Source organism: Asparagus officinalis, chromosome 3 (genome assembly GCF_001876935.1).
Source record: "Asparagus officinalis chromosome 3, Aspof.V1, whole genome shotgun sequence".
Taxonomy (NCBI): Eukaryota; Viridiplantae; Streptophyta; class Magnoliopsida; order Asparagales; family Asparagaceae; genus Asparagus; species Asparagus officinalis.
This window is the reverse complement of record NC_033796.1, coordinates 31346129-31371402: the sequence shown is the minus strand read 5'-3', so window position 1 is coordinate 31371402 and position 25274 is coordinate 31346129. Positions and strand designations below refer to the sequence as shown.

The window sequence follows — 25274 nt, the reverse complement described above, 5'->3', positions numbered from 1 at the left end:
TAGCGAGGTGCCTCTGAACATCTGAAATCTGAAGAATCTTCGCAGCAAGTGCAACCTGTTCTCAACACTTTTTGTGAGATACTTATTGTTGAGAATTTCCAACATCTTCATTGCAGACGTCACCCCAATCACATCATATTTCAGCTCCTGTTCCAAACAGGACCTGATCACCCCCACAAGTGTTCCTATTCATCTTCTCTCACACCGCCTCTTCATATTTAGGTGGTCTTTCGTGGACCATGATGGTCTCTTCCAAGTTCTGAGCATTGAGCGCATCCTGTACGTCGCTCATCCACAAACCAAAGTTGATTTTGCCGTCATACTTCACCACACTAATCTTAGTGTTCTGAAAACCAACTTGTATTATACTCGCCATCGATTTGCTGCTTTCACCTTCTTCTCCCATTGCGAACTAACTCCAAATTGTAGAGAAAGAATAAATTTGATAGAATTAGGAACCACCCAACTGAACCCTAGACCGGATTCCAAATAGATCTCCTATCCACACAAGGAAAGCGAAATCTCCAACGGCAACTCCTAATGCTATCTCCACCGAAGCCTAGAACTCCAAGAACCAAGCTTCCAACTAAATCTTCCTCCACCTAATCCAAAACACCCTAGATCTGAAATCTGGGCTCTGATACCACTTGTTGCGCGCAGCGGAAATTTCGGCAGCACTTCGGCAGTACAACAAGAGTTAGGTCGCAATAAGAATTCTTGTTTCTCAAAGGGAACAAGAATTTGAAGCCTAATATCCCATCAAAGTAGGATATTTGCTCTTCCTCTCGTCAGCTCTAGGACTGCGCGTCGAGGGAACCTAAAAAGCTATTACAAATCACACAAATAGCAGTACAACCAATTTTTACGTGGTTCGGCAAATTGCCTACGTCCACGAGGCAAGGAGGGGGGAGATCTACTATTAGAGTGAGAGAATACAACTAGGGTTTACACAAGAATCTCACAAATAAAACCCTCACACAACACTCTCAAATCCCTCACAAAGCTCTCTCAAAGGGATGCACAAAACCCTAAAAGAGACTACACAAAATCTCCTCAACTGCAGTCACAAAAAGAAGAAAACCAAATCTGCTTTGCACTGTTTGCTCTCTGCCGCAGCCGCCAAAAAACAAAACTCCTCCTTGCGTGCACGCGAAAACCTAGAAATCAATCCTATTTATAATTAATTTGCGGGCAACGAAATCTCGGGTCGTGGGCTGTAGTGGGCTCGTGCTCTTCACGCGTTCACGCGCCTATGCAGCAGCACTTGGGTGTTTCTCTCACGTGGGTGGCCCCCACGTCCACTTTCGTTCACACACGTCACATAAGAAACAAATCCAGCCGCAAGTGTTTCGATTTCCATTTCTTGTGTTCGTTTGAACATAAAAAAAGGAAATGGAAATCAGTCGCAATAGTAACAGTGCTTTCAGCAATTAAATAATCTGTTGTATTCACAGTCACTGTTTCAACAGTGTTTTTAGTAATTAAAAAATCATTGAAGTGGCATTTTCAAGTGTTTTCAGAGGTTTTTTGTGTGAAAACATTTTTCTCAAAAATCTGACGTGCCTCATTTCTTTAAATCACAAAACGAAACAAACATGTGATTTAGAAATCGGTTGAAACCAAAATACTAGGTGACAGAGAGGGACTTCTTGAAATCTGACGTGACGAGGTTCTCTTATTATTATTTTTTTTTTAGCAAACAAAGAGCACCTAAGTATGACGGTGAACATTATCTTCTTCCCAACACATTAAATAATGACAGAAATGGGTTAAAGTCAAACAACCAGGAGACAGGATCCATGCATTGACTGACACCCACAGACTAAACTAACTACACGTCCTTAACACTCTATTATAGTTTTATAGATTAGCCATCAGCCATGATACACTTAAGTCCTCATGGAGTCAGGCAAGAGGACAGTTCGAAGAAAAAGATGCGAGGGTTCGAAACTGTACACCCTCTTGAGTTTATTAGAGGGCTAGACAGCGAGCTGGCTTTCCTAAAACAACTCCAAAAATTCTCAACCGGGATCCATCACTTTTTTTTTTCTTTTCTTTTGGGGTTCGCCATTTCCCAAAGTTTTTAATTTCTTGTTTGAAAAAACTGAGGAAGCTCACCTCCTCCATCATATTATTCACCAGTTTCTTCCGCCGGGGCTTCATGTTAGTATAAGAGACCAGCAAGAACCAGCACACATTCATTTCTCATCCAAAGGTGCTTTCCCAATGCCTTCTACAATAGGAATGCTACTGTTGTGACGCTTCGAATGCTGTCGCTTTTCTCACGATCCAGCAGCCGGTCCTCTGTTTTATCCATCGAGCTCTTCCCTCTCACAAAACGTTTCGAGACAGAAACCCAAGTGAGGACGCCACAGATTCCTGGGTGACCCTCTCCGCACCCTCATCTACAAAGAAGGTGGAAAGCCCTCAGCTCTTCTCCCTTGTTATTTAAGGTATTGGAACTCGACTTGTTGTATCCTTTTGGATTTTCTTGCAGGAATCAGCATTAGAAAGAAACCCATCTGAAGCTGCCCCTCCTGATCCCCTCTGTAAGCTCAACCTCGGAGAAACTTCAGAGTCTGTGAAGGCGTTCCCTATGGCTTCAGCTCAGAGGCAGAGGAGATCGGTGGAGGCCCCTCCAACTCCAGGGAGGACAGTGTTCAGCTTCAGTGCTGGTAATCTCTCGAGGAAGAGCATTCCATCGAAGTGGGACGATGCCGAGAAGTGGTTGATCGGTGGCTCTTGCCATGAATCTCCTGCTCATATCACCAAAGCCTCAGACTCATCGAAGATCTCTAGAGCAAATGGTGTTGTTGGCAAAAAAGATGACGCCTTTGCGAAGGAAAAGGTCTCAACAAGCTTTCAGGGGGAGACAACTTTCTCCTCAGAAGTGGCACTAAGAGGTTGAAATCTCAAAATCTCTCCAAACTTTTTTGCATATGCAACTTTAGTGATCTGACATATCAAAGGCAATTATCTACTTTTGAAGTGCTCCATGATTGCATACTTTCTATGAAAAAGGACCTTTTATCTCAAGTTTCCTCATTATTTGTAGATGATGCCGAAACTATATGTTCAAGTCTTGCGTTTTTTTTACTGTGTATTGTTTCTCTACATCCTATTACCTCTGCTAGAGCTATGTAGCAAGAAGACCATGTTCCAAGTTGGCCAATTTTGTCTGTCCAAAGAGGTTCATTTGGGAACTGAGTTGCAAATGTCAATTGCTATCTTTGGTTATAGTTTAAGCAGTATTTTTAATCGGTAAAGTACATCCTATTGCAATGCTCTTGGTTTCTTTATACGTATAGATAATGAACTTTATTATCGACTAAATTTCTGTTCTTCATAGCGTGCAACCATCAGACACAGTTAATAAGCTATCAAGCATATAACTAATTCTGCATACCCAAAACTCACTGCAGACAAATTCACAGACAATGTAGAGCCGCCCCGTCAAAATTTTCGATATTCTGATCCAACTGAAGAAAGCTTTCTCTTTAGAGGCTCTTGTTGTGAATCAGTGAGAGCTGCGACGACTAAAGTAGCCTCTGAGGCTCGACGCAGAGATGTGACTCCTTCGTCCAGCATTCTGGCTTCAAGATGCCACGCTCCTAACAAGATCTCTTCTCCTGCAAGACACAACACTCCAGCTGACATGTCTGGTCCTCTGATGACTGCAAATACCGCCCTCGATATCACTGAGCTCAAAGACTGTCACTTTGCCAAGCTCCAGCTCAGTGCTCAGTACGATTCAAAGAATTGGGACTCAAGGGAAGAGGAAGAAGCAGAAGTATCGAAGAGTCTTAGGCATTCAGATAATGGCGGTGGAAGGAAGAGTTTTGCTGAAACCAGAGCCTGTCAGTGGGAACATGAAGAGAGGATCAAGATTTGCATCAGGTGATGTTTTGTCTCATTTAGTATTACCAAGATGCAAGTATTAGACCTTTAACTTTATCGTTGTGTGTGTGCGCGTGTGTGTGTCTCCGTTATTATTATTATTATTATTTCCAGGTATCAGAGGGAGGAAGCAAAAATTCAGGCTTGGGTAAACCTTCACAGTGCTAAGGCTGAAGCCCAGTCCAAAAAATTGGAGGTATCGTGACAAAATCATTTATTATATATATGGATATTTGCTTTATTTTTAGCGACCGTAAGATTTCAACTCAGTTAAGCAGTGTCCATAGCGAAGTGTCGATATAACTGGCCAAAGACATTATAAGGCCTAAATAACCGACTCTTAAGTTGACTGCTACATATCCACATCTACGAGTTTTATGCTTGGAATTATTTGTTAATACCCCAGGTTAGATATAGTATCTTCTGCTATGCTCTAGTGTTATGGTTCAATCGGATATGGGAGATGCCTCCTGGGCCAATTGTTAGGGCTGTGCTAAGCATACCTAGTCTATTTGCGTTAAACACTGCACGGTGCAATTTCGTAAAATATGTAAAATCTGCTGGATTTACAGCAACTTTTCTTCTCTTAGAAATTATAGGGAGAGGTGACTATTAAGTTCTCCAATCTTAGTTTTGGCAATACAGAATTACTTCTCGGTTTGCTTGAAACAGGATGCTCGTCCAAATTAGGAATTCTTCATCTAATGAACTGAAGTTATCCACGCAGTGTGGTGGTGATTTAGATAATGAGAATTGTTCGAAGCCAATCAAAGGATGTTCCAAGTTAATACACATCTAAATTCTTTTTTATATTTTTTCTTCGGTGGAGTTTTCTCTACTTTTGCCAATAAACTTCTGAAAGTAGATATTATTAAGCTCTAAAGTTTCAATTTTGTGGTCTCAGTTGATTATAAAGATTCACAATTTATCACTAAGTTTATAAGAAGGTCAATGGAATCCTGCCAATCATAAGCTAATCCTTTTCTTCAGCAGTACACGGTGGACGTATCAGATTCCGGCGTTGACATATGTTGTTTCTGATGTAAATATTTGCAGATGAAGATACAAAAGATGAGATCAAACTTAGAAGAGAAGACGATGAAGAGAATGGCAATTGTTCAAAGAAGAGCTGAAGAGTGGAGAGCAGCAGCTCAGCTACAACACTCTCAGCAAATCCTAAGAGCATCTGAACAAGCCCAGAAGATGAGAACCCTTCAAACCTCTCCGGTTTCTTGCGGCTGCTTTCCTTGCAATAATCATCTCTGAAAACGAGTTACACCCAGAAGAAAAATACTGTTGAATTTCATTAATTATTATGATTATTTCAAAAATGTGATCCTAAAAAAGTTGCTCCGTGAATTGAATGAATGAACAAGACAACGACATTTTCCAAACCATTGGAAAAAGATCCCCCCTTGACGCCAAAAAAGAAATCCCATCCAGAGCTTCCTTCTTTGTGTAATTTTGTGCTACGCAAGGAGGCGGCATTGATTCAGACTGTTGGATGAGCCACATGCTTCTTTCTCTCAATGGAGAGGAGAAAGGACGCAACATGGGACCTTCAATGATTCTCATGAGGTACGTTGAGATCATGGACGCAAACAAAACAGGTCTTGTTAACTCCTACAGAACCTTTTCTCTAAAGGAGAGTTGATTGGCCTCTTTTCTTCAGTATGAAGAAAACAATCAGAAAATTTACATTCTGATCATGTTGTTTACATGACCCTGTAGTCCAAATCAAATCATCTAACAAAATTTACATGTTGTGATCGTTGACGCGTCAATATGATTAGCGCCAAGCCCCTACCTACCACTGCCATTAGTGTATTGGTAGTTGGCCACGCAATGACAAATATGAGAAGCAATGACTCTCTTGCTCAATGTGTAAGACCCTTTCAAAGAATCATATATAGATATGTTTTACTTTCATCTTCTACAGCACAATCAAGTCTTTGAGTTAAATTTGCTATAGTTGTAGTTTCGTTGTTGCAGATAGACCCCTCAGGTCGAATTTTCTTTCTTGGTGAAATTTTGGGAGACATTGCCATGAGTGAAATTAGTGAATCTATCTATGGGCAAAAGAGTCAAAAAAGTTAACTCAGGTTCTATTTTGCTGGAATAAACTACACGGGCGTTAAAGTTCAAAACGTCAACGTTACTCACACGCATTATACATACATCATTTTCCCTTTAGCACAGTGCTCATAGTACCAGTGCCTACGTTCACACTCCACATCATCATCCTCTCTCTAATCTGTATAAATTAAGCATGAACTATATAATTATACTAGAAATTTAAATGCACGTGGTAGAAAAACATGTTGTTTTTGCATGTTTTTACTTTATTAACTAATATACTACTATGTTAAAAACCAACATAAGTTGCTACAGTGAAAATGTCCTTCAAATCTTTCTTCTCTCTATTCTCCCACTTTCCTTGTAACACTCTCATCATTTTGTCTTTATCTCCCGCTCTCCCTCTTATTCTCTCTCCTCTCTCAAAAATCATTTACAAATATCCTTTATAAAAAATAAAATTATAAAAATAAATTTTAATTAAATATTTACTAATTTATTAAACATATAAAATTAGAAGGCTGTGGCAAAATATAAAATATCTACACTGTTATATTAGAAATCAACAATTAAATCTTTTTATCCTTATTCTCCCTCATTTTTCATATATATATATATATATATATATAATATATATATATATATATATATATATATATATATATACTCTCTCTCGTCTCTCCCCCCCCCCCCTCTCTCTCTCTGCCCCTCCCCCTCTCCATCTCCATTTTGGGCCTTTCTGTGAACAGCAAGACACCAAAAGGTGTCTCGTCACGCGAGACCATATGTAATCCGGCACGGGCTCCCGAGACAGCCGACGGGATTTTTCAAATGCGATTTTTGGGGCCTGTTTTTTGGTCTAATTCTTTGGGTATAAATAGGAACTAGTTCCTAGGGTTTCTTAGAGGGTTTTCTGAGGTTTTTGTGGCTACAGAGAGAGTTTTCAGATCTAAAAGGTGAGATTTTTAGGAGAGAAAAGAGAGAGAACTTGGAGCGATTGTACAAGAAAGAGGTCGGTTTTCTTGGGTAAAATCGAAGCATATTCTCTTTGGGACGAGCTTGCTGGTTGTGCAAGTCGTCGATGTTCTCCTTCATAGTGGAATCTTCCTTCACCCCTCCCCGTGGACGTAGGCAAGTTTGTCAAACCACGTAAATCTCGTGTCTTTATTATTTTCTGTGTGTTAGCTATTGCTTGTTGGTTTCTTCGTTATTCATACTTAAATCTGATATTGAGAAGAGTGTATATCTCACATTGCTGAGATATATTACTTATGTTCTCGTTTTCATCTTGAAACAGGAATATTGAGATTGGTTTGTGTTTTGTGAAAACAAAAGTCTAGGCTTTCTCTCAAGGCGATTCGCTTCCACGGCGAGGTGGACGTGTCTGCCCCCCAACAATTGGTATCGGAGCCCCTTGAACAAATTGGTGGTGGTAGAACCTCCGATTTGAGGTGGTGCTTGGTTATTGTGTGGTGCACACAAGGTGTTTGTTGAAATTCCTGAGAGAAACATGATTTACTAAAACAAACGGAGAATGACGTCTACCAGTAAAATAGTCAAAGTGGAAAAGTATGAGATTAAAAAGTTTAATAGGAAGAATGATTTTTTTATTGGATGATGCAAATGATAAACTCGTTGATTTCGTAGAAATTGCACAAGGCTTTGGTAGGAAAAGAAAAGAAGCACAAAGATATGTTAAATGAGGATTGGGAAGAGTTAGATCTCGAAGCACGAGCATCGATTATCCTATGCCTTGAGAGGGATGTCGCTTTCTTGGTGGATGGAAAGGCAACGACGGCGGGTGTGTGGTCAAAGTTAAAGAGTACCTTCATGACGAAGAGTCTAATAAATCGGATCTACTTGAAATCCAAATTGTATACTTGCAAGATGGAGGAAGGTTTATCAATCCGGGAGTACATCAATAAGTTTGATAGGATCATATCGGATTTGAAGGGCATTGATGTAATAGTAGAAGATGAGAATCAAGCACTTCTGCTACTTCTTTCTTTACCGAAGTCTTATGAGAACCTGATACATAAAAATTGATGCTAGTAGGTGACAATTTGAAGATGGATGAGACTAGAATGGTGCTTCTAGCGAATGATCTTTGGAAATTTTCAACTAGTGATATGGCTACTAATGGTAACAAGGAGCAGACACAAGGACTGTTTGTAAGAGGAAGGAACAATGAGCGAGGAATAGGCAAGGGAGGAAAGTCTAGATCGAAATCGAGATCTCTTGTAGGAAGACCGTGTTTCGAATACGGTGAGCTTGGGCATTTCAAGGTTGACTGTCCTAACAAGAGAGTAGGTGAGAAGAAGAACAACAATAAAACCAAGAGAAGGGAAGGCAAGGAAGAGGCGAGCTATGTCTCTGAGAAAGGGAGCGAAAAAGAATACTACATCGTTACGTGTGGTGAAGAGACCTCCGGTAAGTGGATTCTTGATTCGGGTTACTCTTACCATATGTGTCCAAATAGAAAGTGGTTTACTGTCTATAGGAGCATTAATGGTGGAACCGTATTAATGGAGAATAACCATGCTTGTAAAACGGTAGGGTTTGGTGATATCAAAATCAAGATGCATGATGGAGTGGTCAGAACCCTGACGGATGTGAGGCATGTTCCCTACTTGCGGCAGAATCTTATCTCAGTTGGTGTTTTGAACCCCTGTGGTTGCAAGATAGTTACAGAGGACGGTGTAAAGAAGGTTGTTTGAGGTTCCCTGGTAGTGATGAAGGGCATTCGTCACAGTAACCTATATACTCTCTCGGATAAGACAGTGACAGGAGATACAGCGGTTAGAACTGGTGGAAATGATAGGGATCCATGTGAGTACACTAGGTTATGGCATAGGCAGCTTAGACATATGTCAGAGAAGGGTCTAGATCTGCATGGTAAGGAAGGTTTGCTGAAGAACATGAAGAAAGCTTGCATGGATTTTTGCGAGAATTGTATGTACGGAAAGGAGCACAGGGTCTAGTTCTTGAAAAGCAAGCACAAGAGCAGAGGTATATTAGACTATGTGCATACAGATGTTTGGGGTCCGGCTCCGACAACTTCTAAGGGCGGTTCCAGGTATTTTGTCTCGTTTATAGATGATCATTCCAGGTATGCTTGGGTTTATTTTCTTAAGAATAAGAATGAGGTATTCGAGACATTCAAGAAGTGGAAAGCAATAGTTGAGAACAGAACATGCAGGAAATTGTATCATTGAGATTTGATAACGGTATAGAATATACAGAACAAGTAATCATTCAATGAATTTCATATTACTCCATTTTTATTAATTTTTATTGTATTTATTAGTGCTGACTTGTAGGTCCCTTAATCGGGAGATTCCTCTTCTCAAAGAGGATAATTAACAATATACTCTTAAGTCTATTGGGATCCATGAATCCACTTAAAAAATAAAACATTTTCCCATGAGGTGAATTTTACGGGATCAATATGCAAATCTAAGTTATCAATCTTAATTGGACGTGTTTATCCACAACTGATTAAGATAGACAATTTTGACCCCATAGTTAGCCACCATGAGTGAACCGCTGGACGATCTTGTGGATGTTTGATAGTCATGTGTTGAATGCATGGTCTAATTAGCTTACGAGGGAAGTTTGCAAGAGTTGGTGAATTGGTTAGCCTACGAGTGAAGTGGTGTAGAAGTTAGAGAATCCCGTGAATGATTGAATTATAGTTGAATTGAATTATACTCACAAATTAAGGGGGAATTGTTGATGTTATTAATATGTGAGTATAGTCTCACATTGGTTAATATAAGAAAAAATGAAGTGGTGTATAATGTTTGCATCGTAATGATTTTCATTCTACGGTGTGTTTTTGTATCTTAAACATGCTCTATGTGCTACAGTGAGATTTTTAGCCTTTCGTCCACTCTTCAGCTAAAGTAATATTTTTTAAACCCTGACAAACATTTTTGGTATCTTCTTATTCTTCTTCTTTTTCCATTTTGTTTTATTGGTTCTTACAAATGATGAATTTAACTTTTATCAAACATTCACTAATATAAATCTTTTCTGTCTCTATTATAAAAAACTTATAAAACTTGCTAATTAGTGTATTATTTTATTGACTAGTTTAAAAATTCACTTTGTAGATAGTAGTAAGAAATTATCGCTTAAGTTTTTATAAATAGCTATATATAAAAACTATATTATCAAATTGGTGATAGATATAACTCGGTAAATAATTCCCGCAACAACGTGCAGACTTACACACACACGTGTGCAATAAAGCAAATTACTTTAATTAACAATTCTATCATAACACCCTATAGAAAAAGGTCAACGTTTAGTTTAGAAGTTATAACTCCTCTCAATTATTTCTCAATTATTTATGGTGTAGATCACTCACTCCTAGAGATATGGTTCTGATAACATCTATATCGCACTACTAGTTAGATATGGTTCTGATAACATCTGTATTGCATTACTACATTTAGCCACCATAAACATGGCCAAAGAATCCTAAAATAGTTGATCTTCACCCTGAACAACTTATCCATAACACTAGATCTAATTATACAAATATAAAACAAGAACAAATTTTCACTGTAGACCCAAACCAATTTTTTATTACCAAAATCGACCGATTTTTTTTTTAATTACCAAAATCGACCGGTTTTATGCCACGTAAGTGTAATCCAGTTTCCTAATTAGTCGGGGTTGCCAACCCCAATTGTTTAGGAGTTATTAAACCGGGTTTTAAGGCTTCTAATCGGGGTTTAACAACTCCTAAACAGTCGGGGTTGGCAACCCCGACTAATTAGGAAATTGGATTAAGCCTACGTGGCATAAAACGGGTCGATTTTGATAATTTAAAAAAAATTGGACGATTTTGATAATTAAAATTCTGTTTGGGTCTACAGTGAAAATTTATTCTATAAAACAAATAGAATCACCGCTTGCTCACAAACAACACGCATACTTGAGCTAGGTAGAGAGTGAGAAAATCCCAAATTAAACAGTGACCTATGACTTTATCTTAGAGATAGTGGAAACTATATTCCCTTCCAAAGCAAAGGTGCTCTCTTTTCCCAGTGGAGGGCAATCTCATAGATTCACTGCAAAAGCTTTCAAAGAGATGCTAGTCACAAGCAACAGCCCTTTCTCATTTCCAAATAAGCAGTAAAAAACAAAAGTAATGATATAGCTCACGGTTTATACTGAAATCTCAATTCTAGGCTCAAAAGAGAACGCAGACATGAACTCTTTAGCCCTCCCATTCACAAAACACTTCGGCAGCTCAACCCACTCATTATCAACCAGATTGAACATCACATAACTACTAAACTCGGAGGAGCTGATGCATATTAAGATCGAAGATCCAAAACCAACACAGTTTATATCAGCTTTCTTCCCGAAAAAATCATGAGATAATGAAGGAGGCATTGCCGCCACCTGAAGCCATGATTTCTCCTCCTTTGAGAACTTCCAGATTCTGAGACTCGCCGTCTCTAAAAAATCTGATAGAACAATGACTAACAGTTCGCCATTGCACTCAACTACATCAATGGAGTATTCAAAGTAGATGGGAAGAAGCCTTGGGTACTCATTAAAGGTCTTTAGTGCAAGATTACAGGCAAGAACGGTGCCTGACTGGCTAAGGAAATAAACCACCTCTTCATCATTTGCTTCCTTGATGAGAACCGATGAGTACTGCTTCGAAGGGCTCCTTTGCATATTGGTAGCCACAACATCTCCCGCTTTGCTAAGGAAATACATAGTCTCAGGCTCATCTTCAACTGAACCCACATTGCTTTTTCTCAGCAAGAATTCATTTTCCCACTGTTTTTTCTCCGAGTCAAAGACTCTAACGCTGAGGTTGGGGAACTCACCAAGTACTTGCACAATTCTATATGAAGACAGGTTTTTAGTGGAAGAACTCATGGCGATGGCATTGAGAGTTTTCCCTTCACAAGCTTGGCCAGAATTTGGGATTTCAAAACAAGCTCCAGCGATTGGATTGCACACAACAAATAGGCCCGTTGAGCTTCGAAAACAAACCAAACCCCCCGATGAAGCTACAGGAATTGATTTAGAGAATTGGGTTTGTTGCAGGAAATTAGGATAAGTCAAGTTCTTCCAGCTTCCATCACTGGTGTCAAATACTATAGATTGGTTGAGATCTTGACCAACCATAAGAAACCAGGGGTCACGAGATTGAACCTCCGAGCAAGCAAGATGAAAGGTAGTTGAGGATGAAATGTTGTTCCAAGATTTGCAGACCGAGCGAAGGCGGAAGAAGCTTGAAGGTGGAAGTCGAGAGAGGACTTTTTCGAGAAGGTCCTGGTTGAGTTCATTGAAAGGGAAAGGGGAAATGCTTGAGCTTGATGAATCTGGAGATTTTCTCTTTAGAGATTTTGTTGCGTCCATGTTCACCTTGAGAAAGGAACGAGTCTGCTGCAAGAAGGGAGAAAGATTGGTTAGCAACAATGATGAACTTTTTCGGATTACAAAAGTAAATGCAGAATATTGAGTGTAAAGGAAGAAATACATCAAATAACATTTTGATATCTGCAAGGAGATCTAGTAAGGGAGAGAAATTAACACGCTGAGAGGACCAATTGAGGAGCCCCCAAGAGAGATTAAATGCAAAGAACAGAAAAGGTCTTAAGGTTTAAGAAAATAATATTGGTGCTTCAAAGGGTTCCTATAATACCAATTGAACTGACAAAGGAGGAGGAAGAGGAGCTAAAGTTTACCGATTAAGACATAAAAATCACATTTTTATACAAGCTAAAATCTTCTATCACTTGATATATAAGAACATCTTTTTACAAATGTAAAAGGACTAAAAGATCAATTCTTTCAACATTTCCTCTTAAGCTTCTTTCTTGAATTGCAAAATGAATCAGTAAAATATTGAAAAATAAGAGCACTATGAAGCTGAAGAAGCTTAAAAGAAACAGTACCAATGGATTCCTACAAGGCATCACAAGTACTAATGGAAAATGCAAGAGAACAAAAGAAACAAGAACTGAGAAACAAAACTTAGTAATTCAAATGAACTAATTGAACCATGAAAGTTCCAATCTTTGTACCTTATATCCAAAAATTCCCCACAAAAGTCATCTTTGCATAAAAGAAAAATACTTAAAGATCACATTTCTTTACATCCTTTTTCTAGCAACAGTAAAAGAACACCAAGTAAAGGGATAAAACAAACGCACCAAGCTAACTATAAACTCCTATGGAGCATTACAGTTCACATCAAGCATCTGAAGAAACAAAAGAACAAAGTACTAAGCCACTAAGAATGCAGCTTCTATGCTCTAAGTGTCATCACTCTACTGAACCAATCTAACCACAAAAAAGGATTTTTTTTTTTCAATATTTGGTTTCAAAACCAAATAATTAAACGGACTAAAGATAGCCCATGTCTCCTCCTCCCTAGAAAACACTAGAACATAGCATAAATTTACAGACCCACATCACAAAAACCACCACAAACAAAATTCATTTCAGTGAAAATATTAAAAGAGCAGAACAAATAATGTACCTCTGTCTGCTTGGGTGCCTTGTCACAACTCAAGAGGAAGCAAAACTAGGGTCTCCTCGTTTTGTAACGGATGGAGAGAGAGAGAGAGAGAGAGAGATGGGAGGAAACTTCGTGTGTTGCTCTTTTTGTTTGCGTTGACACAGAGAAAGAAGAAGCGAGTGCGTGATGTTTTTGCTCCGAGGAAAAAGCTAAATAGAAGAGCCGAAACCCAAAGCTCATGAGAGGGGGGGAAAAGCTTGATGAGAGAGAGGGAGAGAGAGAGAGAGAGAGGGGCTCTCTTTGCTTTAACCTTTGAGCTACTCGAGAGAGCATGTGACCAGCGCTGACACTGACCGCCAATGGGTATCTCTCGAAATTTTCTTTTCAGAAAATACTCTTTTGTGTTTAGAAAAACACTTTATTATCAGAAATATAATGTTTGTTCTTCTTTTTATAACTATATATATTTAGTTTTATGATTTGGTATAGGCTAAATACCCATATTGGTATTTTACTTCAACCTCATTTACCAAGAAGGTATTTTAAATAAAAAAATTGGCGTTAAGGTATTTTAATTGATTAAAATTATCAATTAGGTCCTTTTTCTCGTCGGCGACCATTTTTCCGGCGAGAACTCGTCACGTGCGTGACACGTGATGACTTAATCTGTGTTTTAGCTGATGATGTGGCTCGGTTTGCTGATGTGGCTCGGTTTTAGCTGCTGATGTGGCTTAATCACAATTTAAGTCCAAAACGAACCAACCTGAACCCTAAAAATTTCAAAACAAAGATCAAACTTCCACGCATTCACTCCAGATCTCAGATCCAACTCAATTATCTTACCTTTACCGCTAACAGAAGCAGCCAAAAACCCCGATTCCAGGAACTTCTAGAAGAAAACGCCATGGGAATTCGGAGAGAAGAGAGTGAGAAGACGAAGATCACTGCAGACTAGATTGCCGCCGGCGCGGCCATGGATCGATGCAAGAGAAAGAGGTTCTATTTATACGGTAATTTCTCCACTAATTTTTCGCTAATTTTTTTACCGATTTTAGAAATGGGGGATTTTAAAATGCATCGACTCTTATTCTTCCTGCCACTGCCACGTCAGAAAACCGGTCGAATTAAAATGCACGTGACGAGTTCTCGTCGGAAAAGTGATCGCCGGCGAGAAAAAAGACCTAATTGGTAATTCTAATCAATTAAAATGCTTTAACGCCAATTTTTTTATTTAAAATATCTTCTTGACAAATGGGGTTGAATTAAAATAACAATATAAGTATTTAGCCATTTGGTATATATTATTATTCTTTGCTATGCCGCTCCGATCAGAGACTTGTTGCGTTTCACTATTTTTTACCTCATTTGTCTTTTTGCATGCTGATCTCCTAAATTACATGCTGCATCACAAGCTTCAAAAACTTATTAAGAATTTTCTAGAAAATGATCATCGCGAGTATTAATATATCCAGCAATTGAAAAAAAAAAATTGTTTACACTTTCTGTTCAATATCAGTCAATAATTCGTATACAATTCGTAGTACATGTAGATTTTTTTAATTAAAAGGGTCATTTATCAAAAATAATTCTCCCGGCCAAAATGTTCAACAATGCTATAATTAGTCTGAAAATCTAATACACAGCCGAAATTATTATTCCAAAACTTTTAGTCGTGATTAATGATCAAATTAAAGCTAGAATTTTTTATGGCTGCTTGTTTCTATAAAGTAAAGCTGAGATTTAATTAAACTTTGTTTAAACCCGTTCAGGCCCGAGCCCTGATTACGCTTAAACTAATCACGTGGACACTCTTTTATGTGGGGGGAGAACAACGAATCACCAAAAGTACATTTTGTTTAAATTAAACAAGGATTTGACCTCTGCTCCTCAGGAATCTCTTTTGGCACTCTCATAATAAATAAGGAAGAAAAAAAAAAGTAACTAAACATTTAACAAATTATAAACATACTAATCTTCCCCACTTTGGCTTTTGCTTTTTTAGCATTTGAATCCGGTTCTTAAGATGTGGATCAGTGGATGGTACCATCATCAAACAAGGCTCAACTTGATTATTAATTAAATATAGAAATTCCACGGGGTTGTTTGTATAAATGTTAGATTTATTTTCCCCCCACTATGAGGTACGTTTATAAATCTATCAGATGCAACTTTAATTCTTTAAATGAATAAATATAGAGGCAGCCTTAATTAGGATCTCATGTATTTTTTTTTAAGTATTTATAAAGCACGAATTTTGGGTGTGTATTTTTTTGCTTAAGAAGTTTTCATCCTAAGGTTGGGGATGTTAACTGATAAGCTCGCAAAAGTAATTATATAGCCCTTTTAATATATTAACTCTTTAGTAACCATTTTGAAACGTAGCATAGTAATAAATGGTTCTTAACACAATATTAGAATAATAAGTGAAATCCAAATAACATCGTTACCAGAATTTAAAATAAAGTTGAATCTTTTTTTCCCCTTCCATATGAATATATGATTATCGAAGAAGAACAAATTTTCAAAACAGCCTCAAACCAGTTTTTATTTTTTAAAACCGACCTACTTTTTTTTTACCAAAATCGACCCACTTTTTGTCACGTCAGGTTAATCACATTCCTAAATAGTCAGAGTTGGCAACCCCGACTGTTTAGGAGGTTGTTAAACCCCAATTAGAAACATTAAACCCGATTTTTTATGTCCTAAATAGTCGGGGTTGGCAATCCCGGCTAATTAAGAAATGAGATTAAGCTGACGTGAGAAAAAGTGAGTCGATTTTAGTAAAAAAAAATGGGTTGGTTTTGAAAATTAAAAACTGGTTTGAGACTGTTTTGAAAATTTGTTCCATCGAAGAATGTGTTGTAAAGTTGCATGCCCTCTGAGCTCGATACATTGTTAATATATAGTTTAGTACACAGCTAATTTATGATAATAATCCACATATAAATAGAACAATAAAGTCTCGTGGGCAGGGCAGGGCGCACTCGATAATGCAATTTGAGATGTGTGTCCGTGTCGTGGCTGACCTTTGCAAAGCAACGAGACAAAAGCAAAAGCAAACACTCTGCTTCTTTTATCTGTAACTCCTCTCCTCGCCGAGAGAATCTCTCGCTCTCTCTGTGAAAAATATTAAAATTGTAATAATAATAAATGAAGAGTAAAATTTGTGGGGAGAAGCAAAAGCCGCTAATTGCGATGTCTTTTTACCCTCCTTGTGGGCTGTCTTCTGTGCCTTTATCTGTTTCGTGGGCGTTTTTCCGAGGGAGAGGGGACTGTTCTCTCACTGCAGCGCCCTCACATCGGAGTTGAAAATCCTCATCTCTCTCTCCCTCTCTCTACATTGCAGAGATCTCGATGCCGGATCCGCTGTCGTTTGTCAGAGCCTGGTTTTCAATTTTCAACGCCTCACTCATTGCTCTTTGAAAACCAACACTCACTTGTTTGGATCGGGTTTAAAGGATAAAAATTAAAATGAAATTCCAATTTTATCTTATCTTATTTGGGAGCTTTTTTGAGGGCTCAGAGTTATGGAGTGTAGTGTAAATTTTCTTTTTATTTTACCCCCCTCCAATCTGGGAGGTAGACGGTGGAATGGAAACCAATGTAAATTTTTACAACGTGACAAGTCTCTTTTTAGACTAAAGTTGATATTATTTTTTAGTTTAGCAACAGCTGGGCTAAAGTTGAACAATTTTTTTTAGTTCAAAAATTAGCATTTAAACTAATTTTTTTAAACCACTCTCTTCTTTTACTCTCTTTAGACTAGTTAGGATAAAACTAGATTTGGCCTAGTCTCTTTTTAGAGTTGTCAAATGGCAACTCACTAATATATAGGCATGAATTGATCCAAGCCCAGATTTTATCTCTAACCAATTTTAGTTTGGACCAGTAAAAAAGTGGTCTAAACTAAAACTGGTTTAGCGATAACTATTTGGCCTAAAACAACTAGGCCAAAATTCGTCCAGCTTTTTGGCAAATAGAAAATTGCTCAAAATTAAATCACGTTCGGTTCTAGCACAATTTTAAAAAGATTATCAATTACACCCTTAAAGTAATATACAAAACTTGGTTAAGGTTTTAGTAAGTGAAATCAAAGATACTTATTTCAATTTGTTTGGAAAGTTTAATAAATAAACCCTTAAATGTTATCAAATCATTTTATTATTAGAAATTTTGATGGATTGGAGGGGTTGACGGTGGCAGATGGGCTGGAGGCGCAACAAATGAGCGAAGGTTGATGTGTTCTCAAATAGAATTAACGTGTCCCTTGTCTTTCCCAACACCCCCATTAACCTCAATTTACATAGGCCCATAGGGTCTATTATGAAAGAAAATAAACTCTTTTAAGAGGGGCAAGGACCATACCCAATGAGGCACCATTAGCCAGGCCACGGTGGGGGACAATTCTGATTTATTACTATAAAAAATAGTGATCAAAATAAATATGAAATAAATGGGAAAATAACCAGATTGATATTTTTATCGGTTTTTCTATAGGGCCTGTTTGGTTATTTCCTAAAAACCAAGAAAAATCAAGAAATGGAAATGGAAAAGGTGAAAATCTCAAAAAGTACTATTTCCTCAATTTCAAACCCTAAAACTCACCCACAACATCCAATAAAATATTATTTTCATCCAACAACTCATCTACATCATCTAATAAAATTTTATTTTCATCTAACCACTCATCTATCACATCTAATAAAATATTATTTTCATCTAACAACTCATCCATCACATCTAATAAAATATTATTTTCATCCAAACATCACTCAACTCATCTCTTTTCATCATTTCAAATCACTCACATCATCTAATAAAATATTATAACAATTCACCTCATCTCATTAACATTTTATTTCTTTGTTTTCATCCCAAAAAGTTGTGAAAACACTTTTCTTAATCTTGGATCACATCACCCAATAATACAATGACAACTCATCTCATCTCATTTCATTTCTTATTTTTAAGAATGAACCAAACCAAAAGAAAACAACAAACTACAGGAAATATGTTTCTTATAATTCATTTCCTTATTTTTTTCGCCAACCAAACAACATCAAAACTAGTTTTCTTAAAAAATCACTCACATCATCCAATAATAATATGACAACTAACATCTTTTCATCTCTATTTTTTTGATTTCCTTCTTTTTTTTAGCCAACCAAACACTCCCAAACCAATTCTTTATTTTAATAGTTTTCCATTTCTTTGATTTCCCTCTTTTTTTAGTAAAACAAACAGGCCCATAGAGTGCCCATGGGCAGTGCCCATCGGCACTCTATAAGAGAGGAGAGAGATAGAAAGAAATGAATAGCTCATGGGCCTCCCTGGTTTGCATTTATTTTTGTGTATAATTCATTTATTTCTGTCTCTCTCCTCTCTTATAGAGCACCCATGGGCACTCTATAGAAAAATCGTATTTTTATTAGGCCAGTTTTGATAGTAGGATATTTTAAATAGCTCTAGCTTGAGACATTTTACATGTTAAAAAAAACAAGAAGGCCCATTTTTTCACACGCGACCAAATTCTCGACAAGGTTCATTTAATTTTAGTTGGTTTACTGAGGTTGACAGATCTTAATTATATGGAATGGGTTTAGGTATGTGATGTAAGAGCATCTCCAACAGCTTCCCCAAAATTTTCTCCAAAATGGAGAAACAAAAATCATATTCTCCAAATTATTTTTGCTCCAACTCCAACAGCTTCCCCATTTTGAAAAATCGTATTTATTACAATAATAAAGCTCTCCCCAAAAATTTGGAGAATGCTGCAGATTTGGGGAAGGCTCCCTATTTTTTCTCCTCCTTCCCTATTTTGGGGAATGGGATGGGGAATCTGTTGGACTAAAAAAAAGCTCTATATTCATCAAAATTGAGTATTTCAAGAAGATGGGGAAGCTGTTGGAGATGCTCTAACCATCTCTAAAATCCCCTTTTCCCCCAAAGTGTTTCTTGAGCCTGAACAAGACACAATGAACTCCAAATTTGAAGTCTAAGAGCATCTCCAACAATCTCATAGTAGGGAGCTTTCGTTGGAGTGCTCTCAAGCATAGGGTCCACTTAGAAGCTCTTTACTAGGAGAAATATTCCAACACTCTCTCAACTAGTAGCTCAAATATTATTTAAAAAATCCATTCTCCTAGAAATAACATTTTATAAAAAAAATTAAAACAATAAATCTAATAAAAAATACTTTTTAGTGGGCCCCTGCCCCTTAGGAGCTCCCAAGTGCCCCACAAATTTATGGAGCTCTTAGAGCAAGTGCAGCAGCCTCCCAAGATGGCTCTTAAGTCCTATGTGGCAAGAAAAAGCTCCCAAAACCTTCCAACAAGCTCCCAATGAAGCTTTCAAGTCCTAGTTGGCGGTGGGGCCCACCATGGAGCTCCTAAGAGCTCCACAAATTTGTGGAGCACTTGGGAGCTCCTAAGGGGTGTGGGCCCACTAAAAAAATTTTTTTAATTAGATTTGTTGTTTTAAAAAATATTTATAAAATGTTAGAGGTAGAAGAATAGATTTTTTAAATAATATTTATGCTCCTAGTTGGGAGTTTGTTGGAATATTTTTTCTAGTATGAAGCTCCTAAGTGGGTCCCATGTTTGAGAGCACTCCAACAAGAGCTCCCTACTAGGAGATTGTTGCACTTGGGGGCTGTTTGGTTGTTGTTGGTAAAGTTGTGTATTTATGACACAACTTGGAAAGTTGTTGTCCACCTCATCAATTTTACTTTTATATTTTTCTTTGTTTGTTTTTTATTCCATTGGAATCATAAAACACTTGTTTGGTTTGCAAAATGAAACTTTAATTGTTTGTTTGGAAAGTGTAAAAAGTGGTCCCTACTCAAATGATCATATTGGTTGGAATTATTTTTTATTATTTTTTCCTAACTTCAATGTTAGCTTTCTCCTAAAATCATGTCTTTTTTTCATGAAATTACTTTACAAGCCACATCAGCATATGAAATCACTTTACACTATTTTTACAACTACAAACAAACAATTGAAAGTGATGAAAGCTGACATTGGGACCCACTTTTTTACACTTTACATCCTTTTACATGGTAAAAACATACAACCAAACAGCCCCTTGCTCTTAGGAGCTCCATGGTGGGCCCCACCGCCAACTAGGACTTTGGAAGTTGTTTTATCCTAAACTTAGTCCAAATGTAAATTATAGAACTAAAAGATAGTCTCTCTACTTAGGATACCTTCATTAATCACTTAAACTAGAAGCTAAGGTCAAAAAAGCAAAGTTTTTGATCATTTGTTGGGTTGCGCGTGCAAGGCTGACCAGCAAACCCCCTCCCAAACAAAAGAACTCTATAGGTGCCCAATTTTCATAATAAAAAGGTTTGCATTTTAGCTATAGGGCCAGTAGCACCTCGTTCATGCATGTTAGGGCTTTAGGAACTTCTTTTTCTTTTACTTTTTTTCTCCTTTTTTTCCTTCTACAAGATGAAGAACAAAGACAAAGGGGACTTTGGCAAGAACCATCTCAAAGCTCCTTACACGCGTAGGAAACCATGCACACATGTGGCATCTGCATGGAGTTGAATTCATCTCCTGCACGTGAGGATGGCCCTCTCCTTCGCTTTTCACAGTTGAAGATGATTTTAATATGAAAAATTTCCCAATGATTCAAAATATGAGACCAACAATGGGGCACCTCACCTGTCCTACCTGTTGGTCCCATATTTTTCGTCTCTGTAACAAAGCTCTTTTAAAATACTAGGGGTTAGAATCACTGGTTACACATTATTTACTCCAACTACATATACCATCTTTACGAGTTAAATTTTACTTATTAAAAAAATTTGCATAATCAAACAAAATTTTAAATATATGATCGATTTTAAGTACATAAGAAAGGTACAAAGCCTTGAATTCTCCTTAATCTTCTCTTCTAGACCATAGTTTACATGTTTTTCTAACGGTGCAGATGAGCATTCCTTAAGAGATGAGAGAGAGAGAGAGAGAGAGAGAGAGAGAGTGAGTGAGAGAGAAATAAATAGCAAGTAAATCTCCTCTGATTTGCACTAATTTCTCTCTTTACCTCATTTCTCCATCTCTCTCATCTCCTAGTGCCTATGAGCACACCTTTTACACCAGTATATATTAACATTACAAAGAAAAAGAGTATTAACATGATATTCTCAATACCTACTCTTCTACACTTATAGGAGGCTCCAAAGAATCACTATTCATGCTACAAAAACTATGTTGTGAACAGTTAATCAAATTTCCCACTATATTTTTTTAAAGTTACTGTTTATACTACAATATTTTACTGTATCATAAATAGTAAATCAAATCAAATGTATTAAAACTTAGATTCTCCTTTAAGTATAAATGAGTAGATATGATTTCTAAATCAAATGTATTAAAACTTATATTTTTCTTTAAGCATAGAGGAGTAGACATAATTTCTAATTTTAAGCATATAATAATTAAATTAAATGTATTATAAAACTTAAAGGGGGTAAGTTCAAAATGCACTACTTAAAAAATTAATGGGTTGTGCTTTGCACAGGGTGCACACTAGTTTACCGAAAAAGAAAAACTACAACATTCTTAAAAACAGAAGTTGCGTAGTTTTAATATAGCACAGGTACATCAAGGCCCCGTTTGGTACACGGGAATGGGGTGGAATGGAATGTTATTCTCACTTCTCATTCCCTCATACCAAACAAAACTTGTTTTTAGATGTTGGAATGATCATTCCTATGGAATGGTCATTCCCACTTTTTATGGGAATGAACATTCCAAGTGAGAAGATAGGGAATGATCATTCCCATTCAATGGGAGAATCAAATTAGTTAGTTTTTTTTCCAATTATACCCCTATTAATAATAAGAATCAATTTAAAAATTATGGCTTTTGACTACATATTCTCATTTTCTCTCAGTTACTAATTATATTCGAACAATAGCAACTTTTTTGCGGGGTAGGGATTAAAACTATTGATACCTATTTCAGTAGCATATTAAAACTAGCCGTACATATTTTATTAGCCTATTATATCATAATTGCTCAACATAGGAGCAACATAATTTAATATAAAAACAGATACAACCGAAACTATAAATTATTTGCCGATTGAAATTTTTTCTTGTCAATATTTTTTTTGGTCAATCAATTTTTTTTGTTTATTCACCAATGTTTAAAGTCTGTTATTTTCACCAGCACATTATATTCTTTTTAAACTTTTGCTATTGTTTTCCCATCATAGAGAACTATATGTACCCATTGCGTACATGTTTGATTGTGGTTCATGCACAACAATAATTCTAACTTTTGATTGAAAAATATTTGACCCAATATTTATGAAAAGAGGAAGCTCTCGCTGAGAAATTGGCCAAAATATTAAAATTATCAAAACCATATCATGTCTAGACTATATATAGAGGTATAAGGGCATTATTATAACACATACCTAGATTAATATAACATATGCAGAAATAGTGAGAATTGTTTAAAAAATATAAACGAAACATACACCTGATCGATAACATGCACATTAGTATAACACATACCTAGATTAATATAACATATGCATAAATAAATTTTTTTAGTTATTATATATCATTAATGTTTATTTTTATCTTTTAAAAATCTATGTTGTTATAAGGATATTATTAGAAAATGAGATTTCATTCTCACTTGTGAACTAGTGATACCAAACATGGGAATAAGAATTAGATTTTCATTCTAGCTTCATTCTACAAACGCACCCAAAGAAGAGAATGAGAATGATCATTCTATTCTCACATACATTCCATTCTATTACTTCTTCCATTCCATTCTCACTTGACTTCATTTCCACGTACCAAACCAGGCGCAAAAGTCAAATTTGCCTGCAGACTTATGCCAGTCCAATTTTCGGAGCATGAGCTACGCAGGTGATCTATTTGTCAGAGCCCATTGCGACGGCCCAAGAAGAAAACGCAGCCTAGGCCCTTCATTTATTTTTCATATTTGAGATCTAATGGATCATTAGTACACTTATACTAGTGTCTCTAATGAACCAAACATATGCCAAACCACTTGGTTAAGAAAAAACAAAACAGGTACGGTTGGTTGGATGGTAAATGAGATAATGGATTCTTAATACATTCCATTCAGAAAATAGTGGACGCTTTACTTGCAACAACAGTGACAAGCCAAGCATATTACCACCACTAATTATTAATTAATCAGGTAGGAAGGGAATAAGTCGCAATTAATGTCACTTTCAACTCACATATATTACTGAGCTACGTCATCAAAACTAATCCTTCCCCAAGACTCCAAACTAATCAACCATTATTTGCAGTATGCCCAAACAATCCCATCTACAGGTTTCCTACGCACAAACTTAGTTTAGGCGCACAGGGTTGACCCATGGCGATCAGATTATGTTCGCCAAGTTTCGTCGTTCCAGCAAAAAGGACCGACAGGAGCCCAACAACGAGAGTTCAAGGGCAAATTAAAAGAGGATCAACACTTTATTCTGCAAACAAGGTCGGCTCTGTTTTCCGCTACGAGCTCAACTCTCCTAAATCCAGAAGTCCTCTGTAGCTGCTTATATTTCGATTTGTTACAGGTTTTTGTGATCGAAGACCAGGAGATAGTTTGCTACAGAGATGAGAAGGGGGAGCTAATCTGTGAGGGGTATGATGAAGGTCCAAGATTCACTCACCAATCACATGGTTCAGATCATCAGAGGTACTTGGCAAAACAGAAATAAAGTACTCAAATCAATTGAAGTATATATCCTGAACAGTTTGCTTTTTTTTTTTTAAAAAAAATATTTCCCCCTCCATTTCATGCATAGAGGCAGAGAGCTCCATGTACCTGATTCCAGGCGAGGAAGAATCAGAGTTGAAGATGGCAATGATCACTATATCAAGGGTGTTCCTGAGATGAATAAGGTTGACATGCTGATGAATTAGGTTGTGTTACCAGTGCAGGAAAAAGATGTGAACTGAACAAAATAAAGAATGTATACCTTGAATTTTCCTTCCATGTATATATACAGGACTAGCTAGCTCCCTTTAGCTTGTGCTTAGAGGGATCTTGAACACATCCCAGTCTCCAACAATAAGAAGGATTGCATTACTGCTTTTGTTCTCAAATTTGTTGAAATCTTCTATAGCTGCATTGCATAACACATATACACAAGATTTCAATAGCTTGTAAATACAGAAAAACAATATTCTGGCAATATAGGATCAAAGAAAAGAAGACATTGGTTAGATCATTACCCATCTTGTAGGCCCTTCACTTTGACATAACATATCGTCTGTCTGATCAATGAATACTGATGTTGATACTAAGCAGCATAACAAATCACACTTCTATACTACATTAGAGTTCACGTTGCTCAATTCTAAATCCATGATATATCCAAACACAGGCACTCATAAATGCGCGTGGACGCCTCCACACGTCCCAACTACACCCACACACACCAACCCACCACACGCGTCCGGTTACGTTGGTGTGTGCATGCGGCCATGCGGACTGGCAAGGGCATGCAGGCTGGTGGGGCTGACGTGTGCCTGCAAGCATGTCTGTTTGTATGTGTGCGGTATGTCTGTTTGTACGTGTGCCTGCAAGCATGTGTGTTTGTACGTGTGCGGTATGTATGCATGTATTTATGTATGTATACGTTTATGTATATAGATATAGATGTATGTATATTCATTTATACGTGAATATGAATACATATACACCTCTAAGTACATGTGTGCACGCACACACATATAGACACACCACCACACACGCAATTTATCTCATGCAGTATTCTTCAACAATATCGATAG

General features: G+C 37.2%; 3 protein-coding genes across 9 annotated transcripts; 2 read left to right on the top strand and 1 right to left on the bottom strand.

Moving 5' to 3' along the window:
• On the top strand, nucleotides 1719-5826 carry LOC109833656 (uncharacterized protein At3g61260-like). 2 transcript variants are annotated; one of them, XM_020401404.1, is made up of 5 exons: nucleotides 1719-2416; nucleotides 2498-2903; nucleotides 3423-3897; nucleotides 4012-4093; nucleotides 4954-5826. In XM_020401404.1, the coding sequence occupies exons 2-5, from the start codon at nucleotides 2597-2599 to the stop codon at nucleotides 5161-5163; spliced, it is 1074 nt and encodes a 357-aa protein (XP_020256993.1). In that variant the 5' UTR covers nucleotides 1719-2416; nucleotides 2498-2596; the 3' UTR covers nucleotides 5164-5826. The 2 variants fall into 2 exon arrangements, with proteins under 2 accessions (XP_020256993.1, XP_020256994.1); XM_020401405.1 differs by having other exon boundaries at nucleotides 1719-2903.
• On the bottom strand, nucleotides 11079-13752 carry LOC109833655 (F-box only protein 13). Of its 4 annotated transcripts, none has more exons than XM_020401399.1 (2): nucleotides 13493-13752; nucleotides 11079-12393 (listed from the first exon to the last, which is right to left on the bottom strand). In XM_020401399.1, exon 2 carries the CDS (start codon nucleotides 12364-12366, stop codon nucleotides 11152-11154), a length of 1215 nt encoding a protein of 404 aa, XP_020256988.1. In that variant the 5' UTR covers nucleotides 12367-12393; nucleotides 13493-13752; the 3' UTR covers nucleotides 11079-11151. The 4 variants fall into 4 exon arrangements, with proteins under 4 accessions (XP_020256988.1, XP_020256990.1, XP_020256991.1 ...); XM_020401401.1 differs by having other exon boundaries at nucleotides 11079-12390; XM_020401402.1 differs by lacking the exon at nucleotides 13493-13752 and adding an exon at nucleotides 13164-13478.
• LOC109832191 lies at nucleotides 23776-25022 on the top strand. 3 transcript variants are annotated; one of them, XM_020399625.1, is made up of 3 exons: nucleotides 23776-23970; nucleotides 24053-24174; nucleotides 24866-25022. In XM_020399625.1, the coding sequence occupies exons 1-3, from the start codon at nucleotides 23851-23853 to the stop codon at nucleotides 24873-24875; spliced, it is 252 nt and encodes an 83-aa protein (XP_020255214.1). In that variant the 5' UTR covers nucleotides 23776-23850; the 3' UTR covers nucleotides 24876-25022. The 3 variants fall into 3 exon arrangements, with proteins under 3 accessions (XP_020255214.1, XP_020255213.1, XP_020255212.1); XM_020399624.1 differs by lacking the exon at nucleotides 24866-25022 and adding an exon at nucleotides 24290-24565; XM_020399623.1 differs by lacking the exon at nucleotides 24866-25022 and adding an exon at nucleotides 24284-24564.